Consider the following 19,413-nt stretch of genomic DNA (forward strand, 5'->3'; position numbering starts at 1 on the left):
CAGCTTCACTCACGAAAGCCATGATATAATTTTCTGGCAAGCTGCCAAGCTGATACAATCTACAGACTTTACTAGGAATAGCACTTAAATGACCGGGCGCCACAGTGCTTCGCACCTAAATATCCAGACGCCACAGTGTGCGCGCCTATTAGACCAGCGCCTAACTGTCAGCGCCTAAAAGACTTGCTCCCTTAAAAACATTGGCCCGCAAGATTAAAAAAAAAAGTTTTTGGCCAGCGATGAAAAGAAGTTGGACCACGCTGGCTTAGAACATTTGAATCATGTTAATCTTTAATACAGGCCTTAATAATACATTGGGCAACCTTTCAATTGGATTCAAGGCAGATTTGTTCATGCTTGATGGCAGACTAAGTGGCAAAAATAAGATGCTTGTCTGAGTTGTAGTCGAGAAACACAGTATTTTGGGGTCCACGTCTTTTAGGCGCTGACAGTTAGGCGCTGGTCTAATAGGCGCGCACACTGTGGCGTCTAGATATTTAGGCGCGGAGCACTGTGGTGCCCGGTCATTTAGGTGCTATTCCTAGTAAAGTCTGTAGATTGTATCAGCTTGGCAGGTAGGGGCGTAGGGCAATGCTTTTCACACAAAATATTATATTGAACAGGAAAAAAATTTGTTTTGTTAATGCGTGTGCGTTGTTGGTCATGGCTTCAGTGAGTGAAGTTGCTGAGTAATGCTTAGTGGCAGCGCTGAGTAATAGTGTATTCAGGTAGGCTATTTTTCAACATAAATGCTTTTCTTGACTAGGTCAATAGTAAACCAGTGCTTGTTTGTTAAATGACTTTTAAAATGTTTAAAAGCGCACAACTTTGATTATTTAATGCTATAGTGTGTACAAACTTGAGATGTCCAAAGCGGTTAAGCTATAGCCTGAAAAACTGTAGCCTACATTAAAAACTATTAGATAGATTTTCCTATTAGTTTACATGTAATGTTTTAGTTTACATGTAATAAAATTTTAACCACCCGCTTCAATATAGGCCACGGTATGATATTTTTTTTTACTGATGTTTAGTGTAGTTATTATTTGACTCTTTCGCAACCACCGAGGTCAAGACGTTTAATCTAAATAGTACCAGACATTTTTCACACAAATCTGTTGTATTTACGCCGTAAAAACATCTCATGTGATCGACATAGACGCACAATCTTGACATCAAATGAAAGCATACATCTTCAGCTATCCGAAGATGCAAAGCTTTGCAATAAAATTTAAAACATTCAATGTACAACTAGCAACTTTCCACACGGTATTTTTTCTAATTTCTAAAAAAAATTAAAAATTGGCAGAAAAGTGTAGCCTACTTCATTATAATCCTTACTACCCAAGCATGATACAATAATATGAAAATATATGTAGTTTAATCGAATGCCAAAACAATTCTGCACATGAGAAAAATTTTATCTGCCATCATTTACATTTTTTTTGCTTGAAATAGGCCACCTTTCAACCTTGGACGTAGGGATACTTGGGGATACTTCCTTGGTCATCATGGCAAAAATCCCAAGACGTGTGTATACGTCCGTGGTCGCGAAAGAGTTAACTAAAAATGAACTCAATAATGTTCGGAAGCTTGAATGATTTATTGATAAAGCTTTCACCAACGCAAACCTGGACTAACAACAAATAAAACAGTAATAAATCAATAAAACAACAATATATTTTTCTGTTCAATATAACATTTTGTGTGAAAAGCATTGCCGGTTTAAGCAGCATCACTCACGGAAGTCAGGATATAATTTTCTGGCAAGCTGATACAATCTACAGACTTTACTAGGAATAGCACCTAAATAACCGGGCGCCACAGTGCTCCGCACCTAAATATCCAGACGCCACAGTGTGCGCGCCTATTAGACCAGCGCCTAACTGTCAGCGCCTAAAAGACTTGCTCCCGTATTTTGCTATATTTAATGTAAATTTGTGTTCCCTTTTTGCCACTGGCAACATGCAAAATGTTAACTACATTTTGGTAATCATGCTGAAACTCACAAGACAATCTGGAAATACTGGTTTCAAAAAGAAAATTAACAAAATGTTTGGCAACCCTGGTAACTCCTGGACTGCAGTTTTACAACTTCTGGACCATTACAATGGAAAAGAACTAAAGTAATGAATGCTTCTTTATTGTAAGGCAGTAGGCTATTTTTACCATAGTAGCAGATATATATATGTTTGTAGTCAAATGCAAAAATCATAGCGCCAAGTACGAAATATAAAATCGTGCATGCTATAATAAATGTATCAAGGTGGCAGAGTTTAAAAAACGACAGAACCCTTAGCACATGTGATAAAACTATTTTCTTATAATAAGTAGGCCTATATATTGTTAATTTAGTAATAAGTATATAAGTTTAATTTTTGCAGCCATTTTTGTAAACTAGGTTAGCAAATAACAAGAAAAGAAATTTAGTGACCCAGAGCAAACAGTTGTGTGGTGAAGATCATAGGCAAGTTTGTTTGGAAAACATGGTCATAACCTTTTTTGGCAAACGAAAATTTACCAAGTAAAATTCTCCAACTCCAGCAAAATCAAAAAGCTCTAACTAAACTTGATTATTCATACTGTTACAGCTGGAAGTGGCAAAAAACATCTTTTATCGATCAACTTCTGAAAAATTAACAAACGCTCCTGGGCGGTGTCGAGCTGACATCTTTGGGAATCTGAGACCTATTTAGACTCAACGCTATGGACATTCGCACTAAAATCAGGTTTTTTGTTATTGAAGAGAAGTGCAGTTCAGTTTATTTATTTTTTCAGCAACGACCAAACAAAAATATACACAACACAATAAATAAAAATAATTTGCAAAGCAAGGATGGCAGCGAAAGACCAAAAGGTCACCACAGTCAGCTGCCACCCGATATGCTGTGATAGGCTTTGGAAGACGAGAAAAAATATGTCATGCTTGAGCAAACAGGTGAATATAGTCTCTGAGGCCTCTGAGACAAAAAATTGGTACAATTTGAAAAAGTTGCATAAAGTAAAAAATCAGGCCGTTAAAGAAAGCATAAAATGGTCATGGGTCAAGTCAAACCTAGTCAAACCTGTCAAATAAAGCTGTCTTGTTTTTTGTTGCATACACCTATAATTATCCAAAAAAAATGTAAACATTGCTTCAAACGTTAAATTTTACATGCTGACAAAACTTGTGCTCTTTTTAGGCGATGAAAATATGGTACAGTCGACCTAGTGTACACAAGAGACGTTTTTCTGCAAATAACTCAGTTGGTTAAACACCTGACTTTGTGCACGTAGAAACCTCAAGAGCAAGCGGTCCTAGTTTCACTCTTGGAGTGTGCACTTAAGCTTGCAATGCATTTTAGGTTTTTTTTATTCAAAGACACCTAGTGGATAAAACAGATCACAGACAACAGGGGCGGCTCGCTAGTGCGTGCTGCGGTGCGGCAGCACTCCCATGAAAGTTTTCACAAGAAGTTTTTCAAATATCTTAGCATTTCTTCTGCCCAAAATGTATTTTAATTTCTCTGTTCACAGAATTGCTGACTGTTATAAGTGTAAATTATATTTGGAAACTCTGCGTGCTGTGAAATATTTTGCGCAAGGTTACAGCTAAAGATACACTCGACTGTGACATCGTAGAGCCGCGTGTTTTCTTGAATTGCCTGTACAAGCGAATAGGAAAGCGATGTGCTGTGTTTAAAACGGATGCAACCTAGTTCATACCCTGAACAGTAAGGCGATGTGAAATTTGAATGGACAAAATCGAATTATTACACAGGGGGACTACTGTTGTGTAGAGTATTTTTGTGAAGTTTTATGCAATAAAATCCAGTATCCGTAAACATGTAAGCATTTTTAGGTTAGTATTTTCTAATTCTTGCAAGGTGATTCCACAAAAAATACTATCACAACGCATCAATCCACGTGTTCTAGATAGCACGCTCTGAATGGCTAGTTAGGGAAAACGCGTTGTGTGCCGCACACACAGGCGCGTCGCGCGCGAGCGATTGCTGTCTGCTGCTGAGAGCCTGAGACAGTAGAGACTAGAGATTTACAGCTTGATGCTAATTACTGAAGAAAAGGCTGCAAAATTCAGATAAGAAGTTGTGTTCTGCCGAACTGTTTGCTGTAATTTTATGCTTGGTTGTTAAATAATAATCATTCAGGCTTCGGTTCAAGTTACGTTACGTGAATTTGATTTAGAATTACCAAGACTGAATGCTATATTAGACTAGGTTTTCTAAATTGTGTAAAGTAGGAGGCAATGTCTGTAATTATCAGGTCTTCTGGAATAAGAACTGCTTATTCAGGTTAAGTTGCTATTAGCGGTTCTGACATTTGTGCATTTTTGATATGTAGCTTTGATAATGACACTAATAAAGTTCATCGTATTACGGAAGGCTCAGACAACTAAGTTTTCAGCACTTAAATTCTTAGTTCTGTCTACTGTATATAGGCTATGTAGATTATCTTTTTTCAAAAAATTACATTAATCTCTTCACATAGCCTATTATCTTTAATTTATAAAGCTGACCTTGTTGTGGGTAGCTCATTGTTAACTGTTAAATCATGCCTAAAAGTTCTAAAAAGAGAGTAAGAAGCATGGAAAGCTCTTCTGTCATTGGACCCTCCAAGGGGCTTCCCAGTCCCACTGCTGATTTACCAACACTATAATATGTTCTTGCATTCTGTGCTTTGTTTAAGGTGATACTCAAGTACTTTACTGCTGTAACTTTTTCTCTGACATGTTTTGATTAAGGTAGTGGCATAAAACATGGACCAACTCGTATGGACCAACAGTACACATACAATAAAATAACCAACTAGCAGACACTTTTTAAAACCTTGATGTGTTGACATAATTAACAGCACGTTCACAGAGATAGAGCACTCATAAGGAATTATTTTTTCAGGAAGCTGGAAAAAAGCTAACTATTCTCTTTTTAAATGAAGATCGCATTCCTAAAACAGAATTGAAGTTTTTCCTATCCCAACGTTATCATGGAGTAGAAGCACCATTATACCAAATTGGGCCTCTTGACAGAAGAACAACAAAAACGCTTCAAAAGAGAGTTTACAAAAAGGTAAGTTCTTTCATATCTTTTCAATTTTTTCTGTCTAGTAATTTTCTATGAAATGTACCAAACTTTTGTTTGATCACAGGCTTGTATGAGTATATTCTTTGATAACATGGTCATGCAGAGCCAGGTCCCATGTTGTGTACTGGGGTTGGAAAGTTGTTGTCATTGACGTGGTTCTTCTAACTACATTTGTTGATTGGAGCCATATGAGAAAGAGAATGGGGTTACTGCCAATTCTACAACCCCACTTCACCATTGCAGATGTAGTGTAACCAACTCTAGATAGTAGGTGGTTTAAGGATTAAGCATTTCCTCGCGGAAAAGTGATTCAGATGTTCTGATTTCTATGTCTGTAAAGGCAGGCTTGTGCTTTCACTAAAGCTAGTCGTGCTATGTCGAGAAGATTTTTATTCACTATCACTGATTTTTGCTGCCATTTGTCCAAAAGAGTATTATTTGTTATGTTTGTCATATATTGTTTTTCGTTGTGACAGTCAGAAATAAAAACAAACTGAACTGATTTACATGGATTATTTTGTGTTCTTTGCACTTATCATTCACACAAAAAACTTGTTTTTTAAGACCCTCAAACAACAGCAAATAGATGACTAGGCTGCAGCAAAGAAGTCACAAGTGATAAAGGAAGAGAACTAGAAAAAACAGCAGTTTTCTGCAGCAATTGATAAAGAAAATGACTCTCCTTTCGAACCAGCTGCACCTGGTACATCTGAATGTGACAATGCCCTGGTATCCAGTGATTATCCTGCTCTGCGATCTTTTGCTGTAAACATGTTAGAGAAAATATTCACAAAGGCAGTAACTCTGGTGATGTTTCATGTCTGCACTTTTACCCCACCAAAATTAAATTTTGATGCCAACTCACTGTGCTCTTTAATTGATTAGGACAATGCCACGCTTACTGAGTCTATCTTTACTTCACACTTGAACATAGATGAACTAAAGGATTTGATAAACACAAAGTTTGAATGCCTCATTTTCCTGACTATACTCAGGCTGCGGAGGGCCTCATTCGGGAAGTCACTAACGCCTGTGGAAGTGTTGTTGGCCATCGACGACGGGATGGTTTCATTTGGGAGGGAATTGCTTGGCGTAGGGTCTTGCCGACCGAAAGCAGACACGAAATATGACTTTCTTTTATTGGCTGCAGTATAATGTTTTGATATTCACCACTGTTTCTTGTTCATTGTCTTTATTCGTTTGTGCACGTTTTACAAGCACAAATAAAGTTGGTTGGTTGATAAGCTACCATTGGTTGAGTTGCAGTTAGTATGTCTGTCAAAAAACAAATGTAAATCGGCGAAAACAATCGAATATTAATGGAGTGCGTTGTGTGATTATGTAATACTTATTACTACAACAAAACCAAAGTGTCATCTTATGCACAGTGCATTCCAACTCTTGCCATAGAAGTGAAAAAAAGCTTTAATATCATCAGTTTTTGCTAACCAAGCAAAAATAGGGTTGCCAGATGATTGTTTAATATCTTATTGTTCACCACCAGTCTTTTCCTAAAAGGGCAACTAGCAGTCGCGTCATATGTAATTGTTGTTGTGGTTGTTAAAGTAGGAAATTTTTACAATTTGAAAAAAATACACAAACTTTTTTTCTTTAAAAAAATTTGCACCTGGCAACTCTGTGCTGGCAACAAATGCCAAGGACAAAATTGACTACATGTTTAAGGTTACTGAATATTTTTGCGTGAAATTTTACAGAAATACTCTACATAGCAATAGTCAGTTAGTCACCCTGTGGGATAATTCGATTTTTGAGTTTTTTAAATTTTTTGATTTTCACATCGCCTTTAAGTACTGAACAGTTCGTACCCTCAGTTCGTACCCTGAAAAGATCAAGAGAAAAATGAAAAAAAGCGGAAGTCGCTGATCGCAGTTTTCGCAAACATTTTAAAATTTTCCCCCTGAAAAGATTGAAAGAAAGATAGCACAAAGCCGAAGTCGCTGATCACAGTTTTCGCTAACCGTAACCCTCACTCTAACACTAACCCTCGCTGATCGCAGTTTCCGCAAATATTTTTCTGCACTTTCCGCTAACCCTAACTCTAACCATAGACTAATCTATGCTCTAACCCTAACCCTCGCTGATCATAGTTTTCGCAAACATTTTTCCGTAGTTTCTGCTAACCCTTACCCTAACCTTGGAGGGATGCAACCTAGTTTGTACTCTGAACAGTTCGTACCCTCAGTTCGTACCCTGAAAAGATCGAGAGAAAAAATTAAAAAAAGCCGAAGTCACTGATCGCAGTTTCCGCTAACCCTCACCCTAACGCTAACCCTCGCTCATTGCAGTTTCCGCAAATATTTTTTCGCAGTTTCCGCTAACCCTAACCATAGACTAATCTATGCTCTAACCCTAACCTTCGCTGATCGCAGTTTCCGCAAACATTTTTCCGTAGTTTCCCCTAACCTTTACCCTAACTCTAACCATAGAGTAATCTATGCTCTAACCCTAACCTTTGCTGATCGCAGTTTTCACAAACATTTTTCCGCAGTTTACGCCAACCGCAGTTTCCGCTAACCTTTACCCTAACCATAGAGTAATCTATGCCCTAACCCTCGCTGATCGCAGTTTCCGCAAACATTTTTCCGCAGTTTTGCAGTTTCCGCTAACCTTTACCCTAACCATAGAGTAATCTATGCTCTAACCCTCGCTGATCGCAGTTTCCGCAAATATTTTTCCGCAGTTTTCGCTAACCCTCGAGTTTGTTTGTGAAAAATCCAATCAGCGAGTCGGCTTTGTGCTATTAAACTGCAATCAGCGACTTCAGCTTTTTTTAATTTTTTCTCTCGATCTTTTCAAGGTACGAACTGAGGGTACAAACTGTTCAGGGTACGAACTAGGTTGCACCCACCTTAGAGTAATCTATGCTCTGGATGCAACCTAGTTTGTACCATGAACAGTTCGTACCTTGAAAAGATCGAGAGAAAAAAATTAAAAAAGCCGAAGTCGCTGATCGCAGTTTCCGCAATCATTTTAAAATTTTCCCCCTAAAAAGATCGAGAAAAAAATAGCTCAAAGCCGAAGTCCGCTGATCGCAGTTTCCGCAAACATTTTTCTGCAGTTTCCACTAACCCTAACCATAGACTAATCTATGCTCTAACCCTAACCCTCGCTGATCGCAGTTTCCGCAAAAATGTTCCCGCAGTTTTCGATAACCCTTACCTTAATTCAAACCATAGAGTAGGGTGGTCCAAAAAAAACTTTTTTTGTAAATGTTAATGTCTCACCCTAAAATATTGTTACCATTGATGAGAAAATGACATATGTGAATTTTCATAAAGATTGGTTGATATTTAGAGGTTGCTACCGGGGTTCAAAGTTTTGTCGTTTGCCCCAATTTTAACGTTTCGAGAGGATATGATATGATACGGTACAGTAAAAAATACAGTACAGTGCCATGGTATATTGCAAGAAAAATACAGTTTAATAATTACTCTATAGTCTGTTTATAAACTCATGTGTCTGTATTACGAATTATATACTGGTGTACATGTACGAAATGTGCGACTTTGTATAAGGTAAAGGTGAGTCCCATAATTGAATACAAGCATCGAGGGATGAGGTTCTCATTATACTAAGCCAGAGCTGCGATTTTTTCTTTCTTGTCGAACGACCAAAAATTCTGCGTCTGTTTGTCGAATAGTAATATGACGTCATAAGAGTCAGATTATAAGCGTTTGGCCGCGAATTGCCGCACAAGTTGTGTGGTATCAGAGTCACTTACTTAAGTATTTAATCGCACGCTGGTTGAGTGATTGCAAAGGAGTATCAACCGCTAAGTTATGTACTTACCGGACATGTATATTATTTGTTTTGCTCTATGAAGAGAACTGTTAAACGCGAAACTGAGGATCGCAAAAGATCTTTCGATTGTTGGTGGTACTTAAACATCACAGGTCGTTTCAACTTCCTGATGAGCTTGAACATCTAGTGAAGCCGTGCTATCGCCAGGGCCTGACCTTGCATTTGCATATGGTAGCTCACCGACCGAACTGCTTGTGCAAACTCAGAAACGTCATCACTGTCTCGTCGAGAAAAGAATGTAGGCTATCGATACGTTGTTCCTTATGCAATTGAACGGTTTATCTATAAAGTTTTATTGTTAAAAACTGAAAACGTAGTAGGCGCATTTTACTAAGCATGCTTTTGCTTACCACTATTAAATTAAACATGTTCAAAATTGAGAATGCGTGCGACGTTAGGCTACTAAATGCTATTAGCCGGAAGTTTACCTGAATGATAAGTTCCAAAGTGACGTGGCAATGCTTCTCTCGATAGCTGCTTCGAACAGATCCCGCACTTCACTCGCTGTTTGCTGAACCTTAACCGCTTCTCGGTAAGACCGACCGAAGCTTTTGCCATCCGTGAGTCGGAGGATTCTTTCGTTTTTTAGTCATTATAGGATACTGACTAACTGAAGACTATCCTATCTGTATTTGGGCAAAGCTATGCTGTTCTTACAACTTGCCTATTACCTTGCCTTGTCCACTCCCAGTGACCACCTAGGCTACTATTCTTCTAGAAGCGAACTCCTATACAGGCCTCGAAATTTGTACTTTTTTCCGGCGGTCAAGCATGTCCTACCGGACTGGCCCTTTCAGCGGACATTTAATATCTCAACCGGACATATTTTTGCATGTAGATTTTGCACAAAATCACACTAAAGTATTGTGTAGTCGTGTTTGTAGAAGATTTTCTACAACAGAATGACTCTGCAATGGTTGATGGCTTAATTAACCGACCCTGAAGTATACTGGAGCAGATTGCTTGCAAATAAATCAGTGCGTTAATGACAGTCGTGTAATGACGCAATAAACACAATTGAAAACAACAATCCAAATTTCCTTGTTACAAAAGCAACTACGATCACTTATTCCGTGGCTTTCGCGTTATAGGATCGTTGTGCCAAGCGATTACTGCCGGCGCGGGGTCGTAAATCTCCAGCTCAGGACCGTCCAGACAAATGCGCATTAGTGACTCAATTTCAATAGTGTTAACTAACTAACACAATAGTGTTAGTCTAATACCCTGTCCCTCCCCTCCCTTCTGTGCAGAAATTCTATTTCTATCAGTATCAGCGTGAATAAGGTCGCCACATTCGCCTGGGCACGCGCGGAACCCAGCTGAGACTTGCTTCTCTGTGACGTTTTTTTTAACAAACGATCAATGTAACGCAATAATCCTCATTGTTAAAATTAGAATACATATCCTGCCGAAAAGTTCAGACAACTTTATTTCAAGGCAACATTGCAAGGCATTGAAATGACGTAAAAATGGATACTTTTGCCATCAGCTTGTTAACCACGCCACTCTAATGTGATCTTTAAAGCAATTGCCTGTACTATTTGTTTCAGCTCCGTATTTGTTCGCATTAAACAAACGATTGTAACAATTCAAATTTAAAATGTATTTTTGCTGCATTAGCTCTATTTTTGTCAAGAATTTTGCGGCGGTCATTTATGACCGACCAATGAATCGGCTTCGGCGGACATTCGAGGTCATTCCGGAGGTCATGTCCGCCATGACCGCCGGAATTTCGAGGCCTGCCTATATACAGCGACCTTATCTGTGTTTCTGATTCTGAACATCTGGTCAGAAACTAGGCTATTTTCTTGATGTAAAAAACTTGCGCAATAAGTAGGCTTTATTGTGTTCTTTTATTGTGTGCTTCTGCGATTATTTTCTCCTGTATCAACCACCTGCTTTAAGTTATATAACGGAAAGGAAATCTTAAATTTGTTTTCGTCATCATGCACTGGCTACATAAATCTATCATTGTTAAATCTTTCAAAGGATGGCATCTTGCCTGGTGCGAGACAAATTTCTTGCAGATGTCCAGACTTCCCAGCCAGCAAACTTGTTTATACATGTCATGCATCGTGATTCAACGTCTGCAGACGAATCAATGTAAAAACGACGGGTTTTGCTAGCTGGGTTGTGTGCTTTTGTGAATGTGCAAAATCGCCCATTACGTAATCACAGAAACTCTTTTGGTGGAAGGAAGTCGAGTTGCAACTGTGTTTATCTGTCTACTATTCTTTATTCACATTGCAAAACATTTCTGCAATCTTGGAACAACAAGTGCATAAGTCAGACATAAATACAAACTTGCAAACACGTTGACAACTAAAAGTAGCCTACTTCGGTTATTTCATCTATAAAAGAAACCCGCTGTGTCGAATAGCACGAAACGTGTTTTGCAAAATGTTTAATGCCAGGCGTTGGAACTTCGATCAAAGCATTCTCCCTCAGTGTTCAAAATGGCGGCGCTGAGCCGCTGACACCTTGGGAGTTTCTCGTGTGAAGCGTCGCTTTTAGACCTTGCTTTGAAGTACCTGGCGCAAGAAAGTTTACGTAAGTCAGCACTTTTATGATTGCATCACGTGATGTCCCCCCCAATTGTTCCTCGACCTGACGACGTTTTGTCCTCTCTCAGTTTTTTTTTTCCTTTTTATTTTCCTTTTTTTTCGGTTTTTTTTTTCCGTAAGGCATGGCGTTTGTCGAATAGTGATGGCGCGTGTCGAGTGACCTCGTCATCGAAAAAGGCGAAAATCGCAGCCCTGTACTAAGCCTTCGGCACTAACGAGAGTAGGGTGGCCAGTTCCTTTCTCTCGGCCGCCTTTACTTCAGCAACTACGCCCACCCAATATATTACACCCTGGGTAGAGGTGGGCGTGGGCGGTGTTTGTCAACAACCAGTATAAGCCGGGAGTCGAACCAGGATTGCATAATTGGAAAGCGAGCGCGTCACCGCTGCGACTTTGTATACTTGTGTTTAAAATTCAGAGACTAAATTGGACATTCATTAACAACTTTAGAATACAACAAATAAACTACATGTACAAATGTACATGATGTAAACTAATATACGTAGTACATACATACAGGAATTATTGCGCGAGGGTCTTTCTACTACAGTCTGGATATCGCTGACGGAGTGACGGTGATCGGCGACGACACGCAAAAGATACTGTTTTTGTTCTTCGTCACATGTGTGTAATGTGTTGTATTCCGTGATCAACGCCACTCCACGCTCGGCAATGTCACTTACAACCTTCATTTCACTCACAATTGCTCTCGCTCTTTGATACGCGTCATTGGTTTCCCAGTTATCTGGATCTATCTCCAAAAATGATGAAGACAAATTCAGAGCCTTAAAAAATCTGTTTGTATTTGATGTAACAAAATCAATGAATGACCATTTTATTTGAAAACCAAAGACTTGTTGTATTTGGCCTGCCGTCATCATATTCACGAGATAGTTCTCGAGGCAATATTTTCATGTGTGATGGGTCGTTCGACTGGTCCGGACATTCTACTCTTCAAGCGTTTTCAAATGAAATGGTCATTCATTGCTAAAGATGATGTACAATGTGCGTGAACTGACGACGAGGCTTTAAAGCATGTGACAGACGTAGCAGATGCCATAAGAACCTTCGCTAATGAAAATTGTTAATACAGCAACATTGTGACGACTACAGAGCTCCTTGAGTTGACCATCATATTCTTGGGTAGAGTTCCTCTTCGTGGCATCAAAATCATGGCTCCTGGTGCCCTTCATCGTGCCAGGTGGATGGCGAAAGCCATCTATGCACTCAAAGTTGGGATGTACCGAAAACAGTACACGTTGACTAAAAGGGAGGATGTCGCTTTGCGCAATATCTGTGTGTTTGTTGTGAGAGTGTACGTGAAAGCTTGGTTTCTCGCCCCATCGCCGATTCTTGCACTATCTCAGGATCTCGCATTTCTCAACAACTCGATCAGTACAAGGATATTCATTCAAAGATGGCAAAGGCCGCAGTGAACAAGATGTTGCGTCATTTGTGGTACCTGGGAGAGGAGCTTATCGCGTTGGCATTCTTTGATAATTCTTTATCATCAGACACTAAACGGAAGATGATGACTCCAATAAAGACATGTGACGAAGGAGTACAGCCTAGTAAAAAAGCTGTAATTGGCCACAAAGAAATTGCAGACAAAAGTTTGAAAGTTTTTGCTACATCAAATACAAACCGATTTTAAGGCCCTGAATTTGTCTTCATCATTTTTGGAGATAGACCCAGAAAACTGGAAGACCAATGACGCGTATCAAAGAGCGAGAGCAATTGTGAGTGAAATGAAGGTTGTAAATGACATTGCCGAGCGTGGAGTGGCGTTGATCACGGAATACAACACATTACACACATGTGACGAAGAACAAAAACAGTATCTTTTGCGCGTCGTCGCTGATTACCGATATCCAGACTGTAGTAGAAAGACCCTCGCGCAATAATTCCTATATGTATGTACTAAACAATAAAAACTATTAATACTGCAAAAAATGCTCAATGCCAAGCAAAAAGCCAAGCAGAGCGAAATAAATCAAATATATATAGTTATTACTCTCTAAACCCTTGACAGCCTGTTTTAACCTAAAAGGAGGACCTTCTGATGATTACCCTTTTAGGGTGAAACAGGCTGTCAAGGGTTTAGTTTAGACAGTGGTTCTCAACCTTTTCTGAGTCATGGCCCCCCAGACTGTGGCTCTAAAAGACCATGGCCCCCTTGAGTGAAATAAAAATGTATTTGTTTAAAGAACAACGAAACGAAATCAATAAAAACAGTTAACGAGTGATTAAATGATTTAATGCTTTCTTTTTCGTAATAGACTACGCCAGTAAATCAAGCGTATCCTTAATTGTTACGTTACAATCACAAAAGATGATGCAACATGCAGTGAGATAGAACATACGATGAAAAAACATGCTTTTAGCTAGCTTTACGTTACTAACACCTACATGAGTGTTTTTTGTGTCACAATTCTACGTTTCTGTCAATACATGTTATAATTCATTAATGAAGCCTTTTATTGTGGCTCCCCTGAGAACGCTTTGTGGCCCCCTTGGGGGGCCGAGGGCCACGGTTGAGAACCCCTGGTTTAGAGGTTAATAACTATGTATGTACTATGTATATTAGTTTACATCATGTACATGTAGTTTATTTACTGTCTTCTAAAGTTGTTATTGATTGTCAAATTTAGTCTCTGAATTTTAAACACAAGTATGCAAAGTTGCACATTTTGTATATATATATGTAGACCAGTTAGTATAATTCGTAATACAGACGTACATGAGTTTATAAACAGACTATAGAGTAATTATTAAACTGTATTTTTCTTGCAATATACCATGGCACTGTACCATATTTTTTTACTGTACCGTATCATATCATATCTGTATCACATCCTCTCAAAACGTTAAAATGGGGGTAAACGACAAAACTTTGAACCCCGGTAGCAACCTCTAAATATCAACCAATCTTTATGAAAATTCACATATATCATTTTCTCATCAATGATAACAATATTTTAAGGTGAGACATTAACATTTACAAAAAAAGTTTTTTTTGGACCACCCTACCATAGAGTATTCTATGCTCTAACCCTAACTGATCGCAGTTTCCGCAAACATTTTTCCGCAGTTTTCGCAAACCTTTACCCTAACCATAGAGTAATCTATGCTCTAACCCTCGCTGATCGCAGTTTCCGCAAACATTTTTCCGCAGTTTCCGCTAACCGCAGTTTCCGCTTACCCTAACTCTAACTATAGAGTAATCTATGCTCTAACCCTAACCCTCGCTGATCGCAGTTTCCGCAAACATTTTTCCGCAGTTTCCGCTAACCCTAACCCTCGAGTTCGTTATTTGTTTCAAATTGTTTGGGGAAACTCCGATCAGCGACTTCGGCTTTGTGCTATTAAACTGTGATCAGCGACTTTGGCTTTTTTTAATTTTTTCTCTCGATCTTTTCAGGGTACGAACTGACTGTACGAATGGTTCAAGGTACGAACTACCGTACCGTAGGTTGCACCCTATGCTCTAACCCTAACCCTCGCTGATCGCAGTTTCCGCAAACATTTTTCCGCTGTTTCCGCTAACCTTTACCCTAACTCTAACCATAGAGTAATTTATGCTCTAACCCTCGCTGATCGCAGTTTCCGCAAACATTTTTCCGCAGTTTCCGTTAACCGCAGTTTCCGCTTACCCTAACTCTAATCATCGAGTAATCTATGCTCTCTAACCCTAACCCTCGCTGATCGCAGTTTCCGCAAATATTTTTCTGCTAACCCTAACCCTCGTGTTGTTTGCGGAAACTCCGATCAGCGACTTCGGCTTTTTTAATTTTTTCTCTTGATCTTTTCAGGGTACGAACTAGGTTGCACCCGTTTAAAAGAGCACACGGTAAAAGGCAACGTTGAAGAAAAAAGGCCATGCGAAAAAACAATAATTGTGTGGCGTCGTGGTACCAATAACGTCAAAAACAGGTTACGGCGCAATAGCGACACCAGTTTAAATCCGCCTTCACGTTGTGAAATTACGGTCCCACGAATTACCCATAAGTACCCATAAGCACCATAAGTACCCATAAGCCCCATAAGTCGTGTCGAATTACCCATAAGTACCCATAAGTCGCGTCGAATTACCCATAAACCCCGTAAGTCGCGTCGAATTACCCATAAGCCCCATTAGTCGCGTCGAATTACCCATAAGCCCCATAAGTCGCGTCGAATTACCCATAGGCACCATAAGTAGCATTGAATTACCTAGAAGTAACGTCGAATTACCCATAAGCCTGTAGAGTGTAGTCTATAGCCGTCTAGAAGCCTAATAGTAGTCGGCTGCATAGCCGAGTGGTGAGGAGCACTGGCTGGGCGTTCCAAAACATAGTTCGACACCGCTCAAGAGCAGGACACTTGAAGGCATGCCTAAAGGTGGACACAAAGATTGGCTTCGTTGCCTTCCCGTCCGCTTATGTGTAATCTGCAGTTTGCTGCAGCAGATGGAGTGTTTTGTCCGATAAAACACCTTAACATTGGGCAATTTTCCCTATGAACCAGGTGACTGCAGCATAGCAATCGTTCTCGCACTCAGCTAGAGACTTAATTCTTGCTTTAAACCTGATAATTAAAGAAAAAAAAGAATAATGGCAAGGGTGGGAATCAAACCCGTGTCACCAAATTCAATAGCCTTTGCCTTAACCACTCAGCCACGCAAGCGCTCGTGAAATCTTTGCTTAATTTGTTTATATGGGTAATGTTTCGAGAACGTTCACAATATTATCAGTTTAGTTTGTTTTTATTTCTGACCATCACAACGAAAAAACAATACACGACAAACTTAGCACAGATCTATAAAAGGTAGAAGCGACAAAACGCGGACGTTATAACGTGCACGATACCAAAGCCTGCAGATTACATATACGCTGACATGAGGCGTAAGTAATTCCACGTTGCTTATGGGTAATTCGACGCGACTTATGGGGCATTTGGGTAATTCGACGCGACTTATGGAGCTTATGGGTAATTCGACGCGACTTATGGGGCTTATGGGTAATTCGACTCGCGTCGAATTACCCATAAGTCGCGTCGAATTACCCATAAGCAACGTGGAATTACTTACGCCTTCATGTCAGCGTATATGTAATCTGCAAGTCGCTGTTGCGACTTGCGATCGTGTCACTTAAACTGATTGTCCTGCTTTGGTATCATGCACGTTATAACGTCCGCGTTTTGTCGCTTCTACCTTTTATAGACCTCTGCTAAGTTTGTCGTATATTGCTTTTTCGTTGTGATGGTCAGAAATAAAAACAAACTAAACTGATAATATTGTGAACGTTCTCGAAACATTACCTATATAAACCAAATTAAGCGAAAATTTCTCGAGCTCTTGCGTGGCTGAGTGGTTAAGGCAAAGGCTATTGAATTTGGTGACACGGGTTTGATTCCTACCCTTGCCATAATTCTTTTTTTTCTTTAATTATCAAGTTCAAAGCAAGAATTAAGTCTCTAGCTGAGTGCGAAAACGATTGCTATGCTGCAGTCACCTGGTTCATAGGTCTATAAAAGGTAGAAGCGACAAAACGCGGACGTTATAACGTGCATGATACCAAAGCAGGACAATCAGTTTAAGTGACACGATCGCAAGTCGCAACAGCGACTTGCAGATTACATATACGCTGACATGAAGGCGTAAGTAATTCCACGTTGCTTATGGGTAATTCGACGCGAGTCGAATTACCCATAAGCCCCATAAGTCGCGTCGAATTACCCATAAGCTCCATAAGTCGCGTCGAATTACCCATAAGCTCCATAAGTCGCGTCGAATTACCCAAATGCCCCATAAGTCGCGTCGAATTACCCATAAGCAACGTGGAATTACTTACGCCTCATGTCAGCGTATATGTAATCTGCAGGCTTTGGTATTGTGCACGTTATAACGTCCGCGTTTTGTCGCTTCTACCTTTTATAGATCTGTGCTAAGTTTGTCATGTATTGTTCGTTGTGATGGTCAGAAATAAAAACAAACTAAACTGATAATGTTGTGCGCGTTCTCGAAACATTACCCATATAAACAAATTAAGCAAAGACTTCACGAGCGCTTGCGTGGCTGAGTGGTTAAGGCAAAGGCTATTGAATTAGGTGACACGGGTTTGATTCCCACCCTTGCCATTGTTCTTTTTTTTCTTTAATTATCAAGTTCAAAGCAAGAATTAAGTCTCTAGCTGAGTGCGAGAACGATTGCTATGCTGCAGTCACCTAGTTCATAGGGAAAATTGCCCAATGTTAAGGTGTTTTATCGAACAAAACACTCCATCTGCTGCAGCAAACTGCAGATTACACATAAGCGGACGGGAAGGCAACGAAGCCAATCTTTGTGTCCACCTTTAGGCATGCCTTCAAGTGTCCTGCTCTTGAGCTGTGTCGAACTATATTTTGGAACGCCCAGCCAGTGCTCCTCACCACTCGGCTATGCAGCCGACTACTAGGCTTCTAGACGGCTATAGACTACACTATACAGGCGTATGGGTAATTCGACGTTACTTCTAGGTAATTCAATGCTACTTATGGTGCCTATGGGTAATTCGACGCGACTTATGGGGCTTATGGGTAGTTCGACGCGACTTACGGGGCTTATGGGTAATTCGACGCGACTTACGGGGCTTATGGGTAATTCGACGCGACTTATGGGGCTTATGGGTAATTCGACGCGACTTATGGGGCTTATGGGTAATTCGACGCTACTTATGGGGCTTATGGGTAATTCGACGCGACTTATGGGGCTTATGGGTAATTCGACGCGACTTATGGGTAATTTGACGCGACTTATGGTGCTTATGGGTACTTATGGGTACTTATGGGGCTTATGGGTAATTCGTGGGACCCTGAAATTACGCATTGTTAAAGTGTTACACAATAAACCAGTTAGTACCGGTAGTTTACATTTTCGCTGATTAGTGTTATGTTAGTTACAGAAGAAGAACGCAAATAGGGAGGCACTAGAAAAACTGATACTTTCTAGGATAGGTCTACTTCTCATCTTCGGAAAAAAAAATGCTTGAATTTAATATGTCATGCAATAAGCAATGTATCTACAACATCCAAAATGTAAAGTGACATAGGCCACGGGAGTTCGCAGCACTCCCATTTCTAGGACTTACCAGCCGCCACTGACAGACAATAACACATCAACAACAAACGCACTCACTCAGATAACAATTTCGGTGACCAGCCTTGCATCAGTGGTTAAAAGCCTCCACAAATATACCAAAAAACTACGGTACCAAGAATGACCTATCAAAGACTTTTTTAATCCAAGAATAAAGATTTAAAACCAAACAAAAACACCAGCCTAGAGAGTTACCGTACCTTTTAATTGGTAGACTTTCATCAAGAAAAATGTGAAAAAATTCACCTCCTACTTCCAAAAAACCTTCAAACTTGGTTCTACTTCTATCAATAGAGATAAAATCATTCATAACAACTTGGATTTGTGATTCCTTAATCCTGAAGCACATCACAGTCACACAAGAGTAAAGAATTGAACCCAGGGCCAGGGTTGCCAGATTGATAAAACAAAAAAGGCCAAATGCATCCCCAAAAAAGGCCAAATTATAGAAAAAAAGGCCAAACCTGAGGTTTTGTTCTCTTTGTTGAAATCAGTGGTGTTTTTGCACTTACTTTCAACAACAAATTAGATAATATTTACCCAGTTTCTATTGTTCTACATGTTATCTGTTAAATAAGAATCGCTTAGTAAAATTCCTGAAAAAATGCAATCCATAAAATAAAAACAGATAGGTATGGAAACAATTACAATACAACTGTAATATGCATACAACATTAGGCTAAGCATCATCCTGTAGACTAAAAAGCCATTAACGTCCACCAGTGAGACCAAGGTGACTAGTGAGAAAGAGTTAATATTGGCATATCACTTAATGCAATATGAAATAGTATATAGGTTATATACAATATTTATACCCAATACAATTACTTGT

At 39.6% G+C, this 19,413-nt stretch overlaps 1 protein-coding gene across 1 annotated transcript in view; it reads right to left on the bottom strand.

The window, feature by feature from the left end:
* Positions 1–18,908, bottom strand: part of LOC145765637 (E3 ubiquitin-protein ligase FANCL-like) — a 39,915-nt gene extending 21,007 nt beyond the window's left edge. The window contains exon 1 of the mRNA XM_082577472.1: positions 18,782–18,908. Coding sequence (XP_082433598.1) covers positions 18,782–18,891 — 110 coding nt within the window. The 5' untranslated portion in view covers positions 18,892–18,908. The remainder of the gene's footprint in view (positions 1–18,781) is intronic.
* Positions 18,909–19,413: the final 505 nt, after the last annotated feature.

Source organism: Aplidium turbinatum, chromosome 1, assembly GCF_918807975.1.
Source record: "Aplidium turbinatum chromosome 1, kaAplTurb1.1, whole genome shotgun sequence".
Taxonomy (NCBI): Eukaryota; Metazoa; Chordata; class Ascidiacea; order Aplousobranchia; family Polyclinidae; genus Aplidium; species Aplidium turbinatum.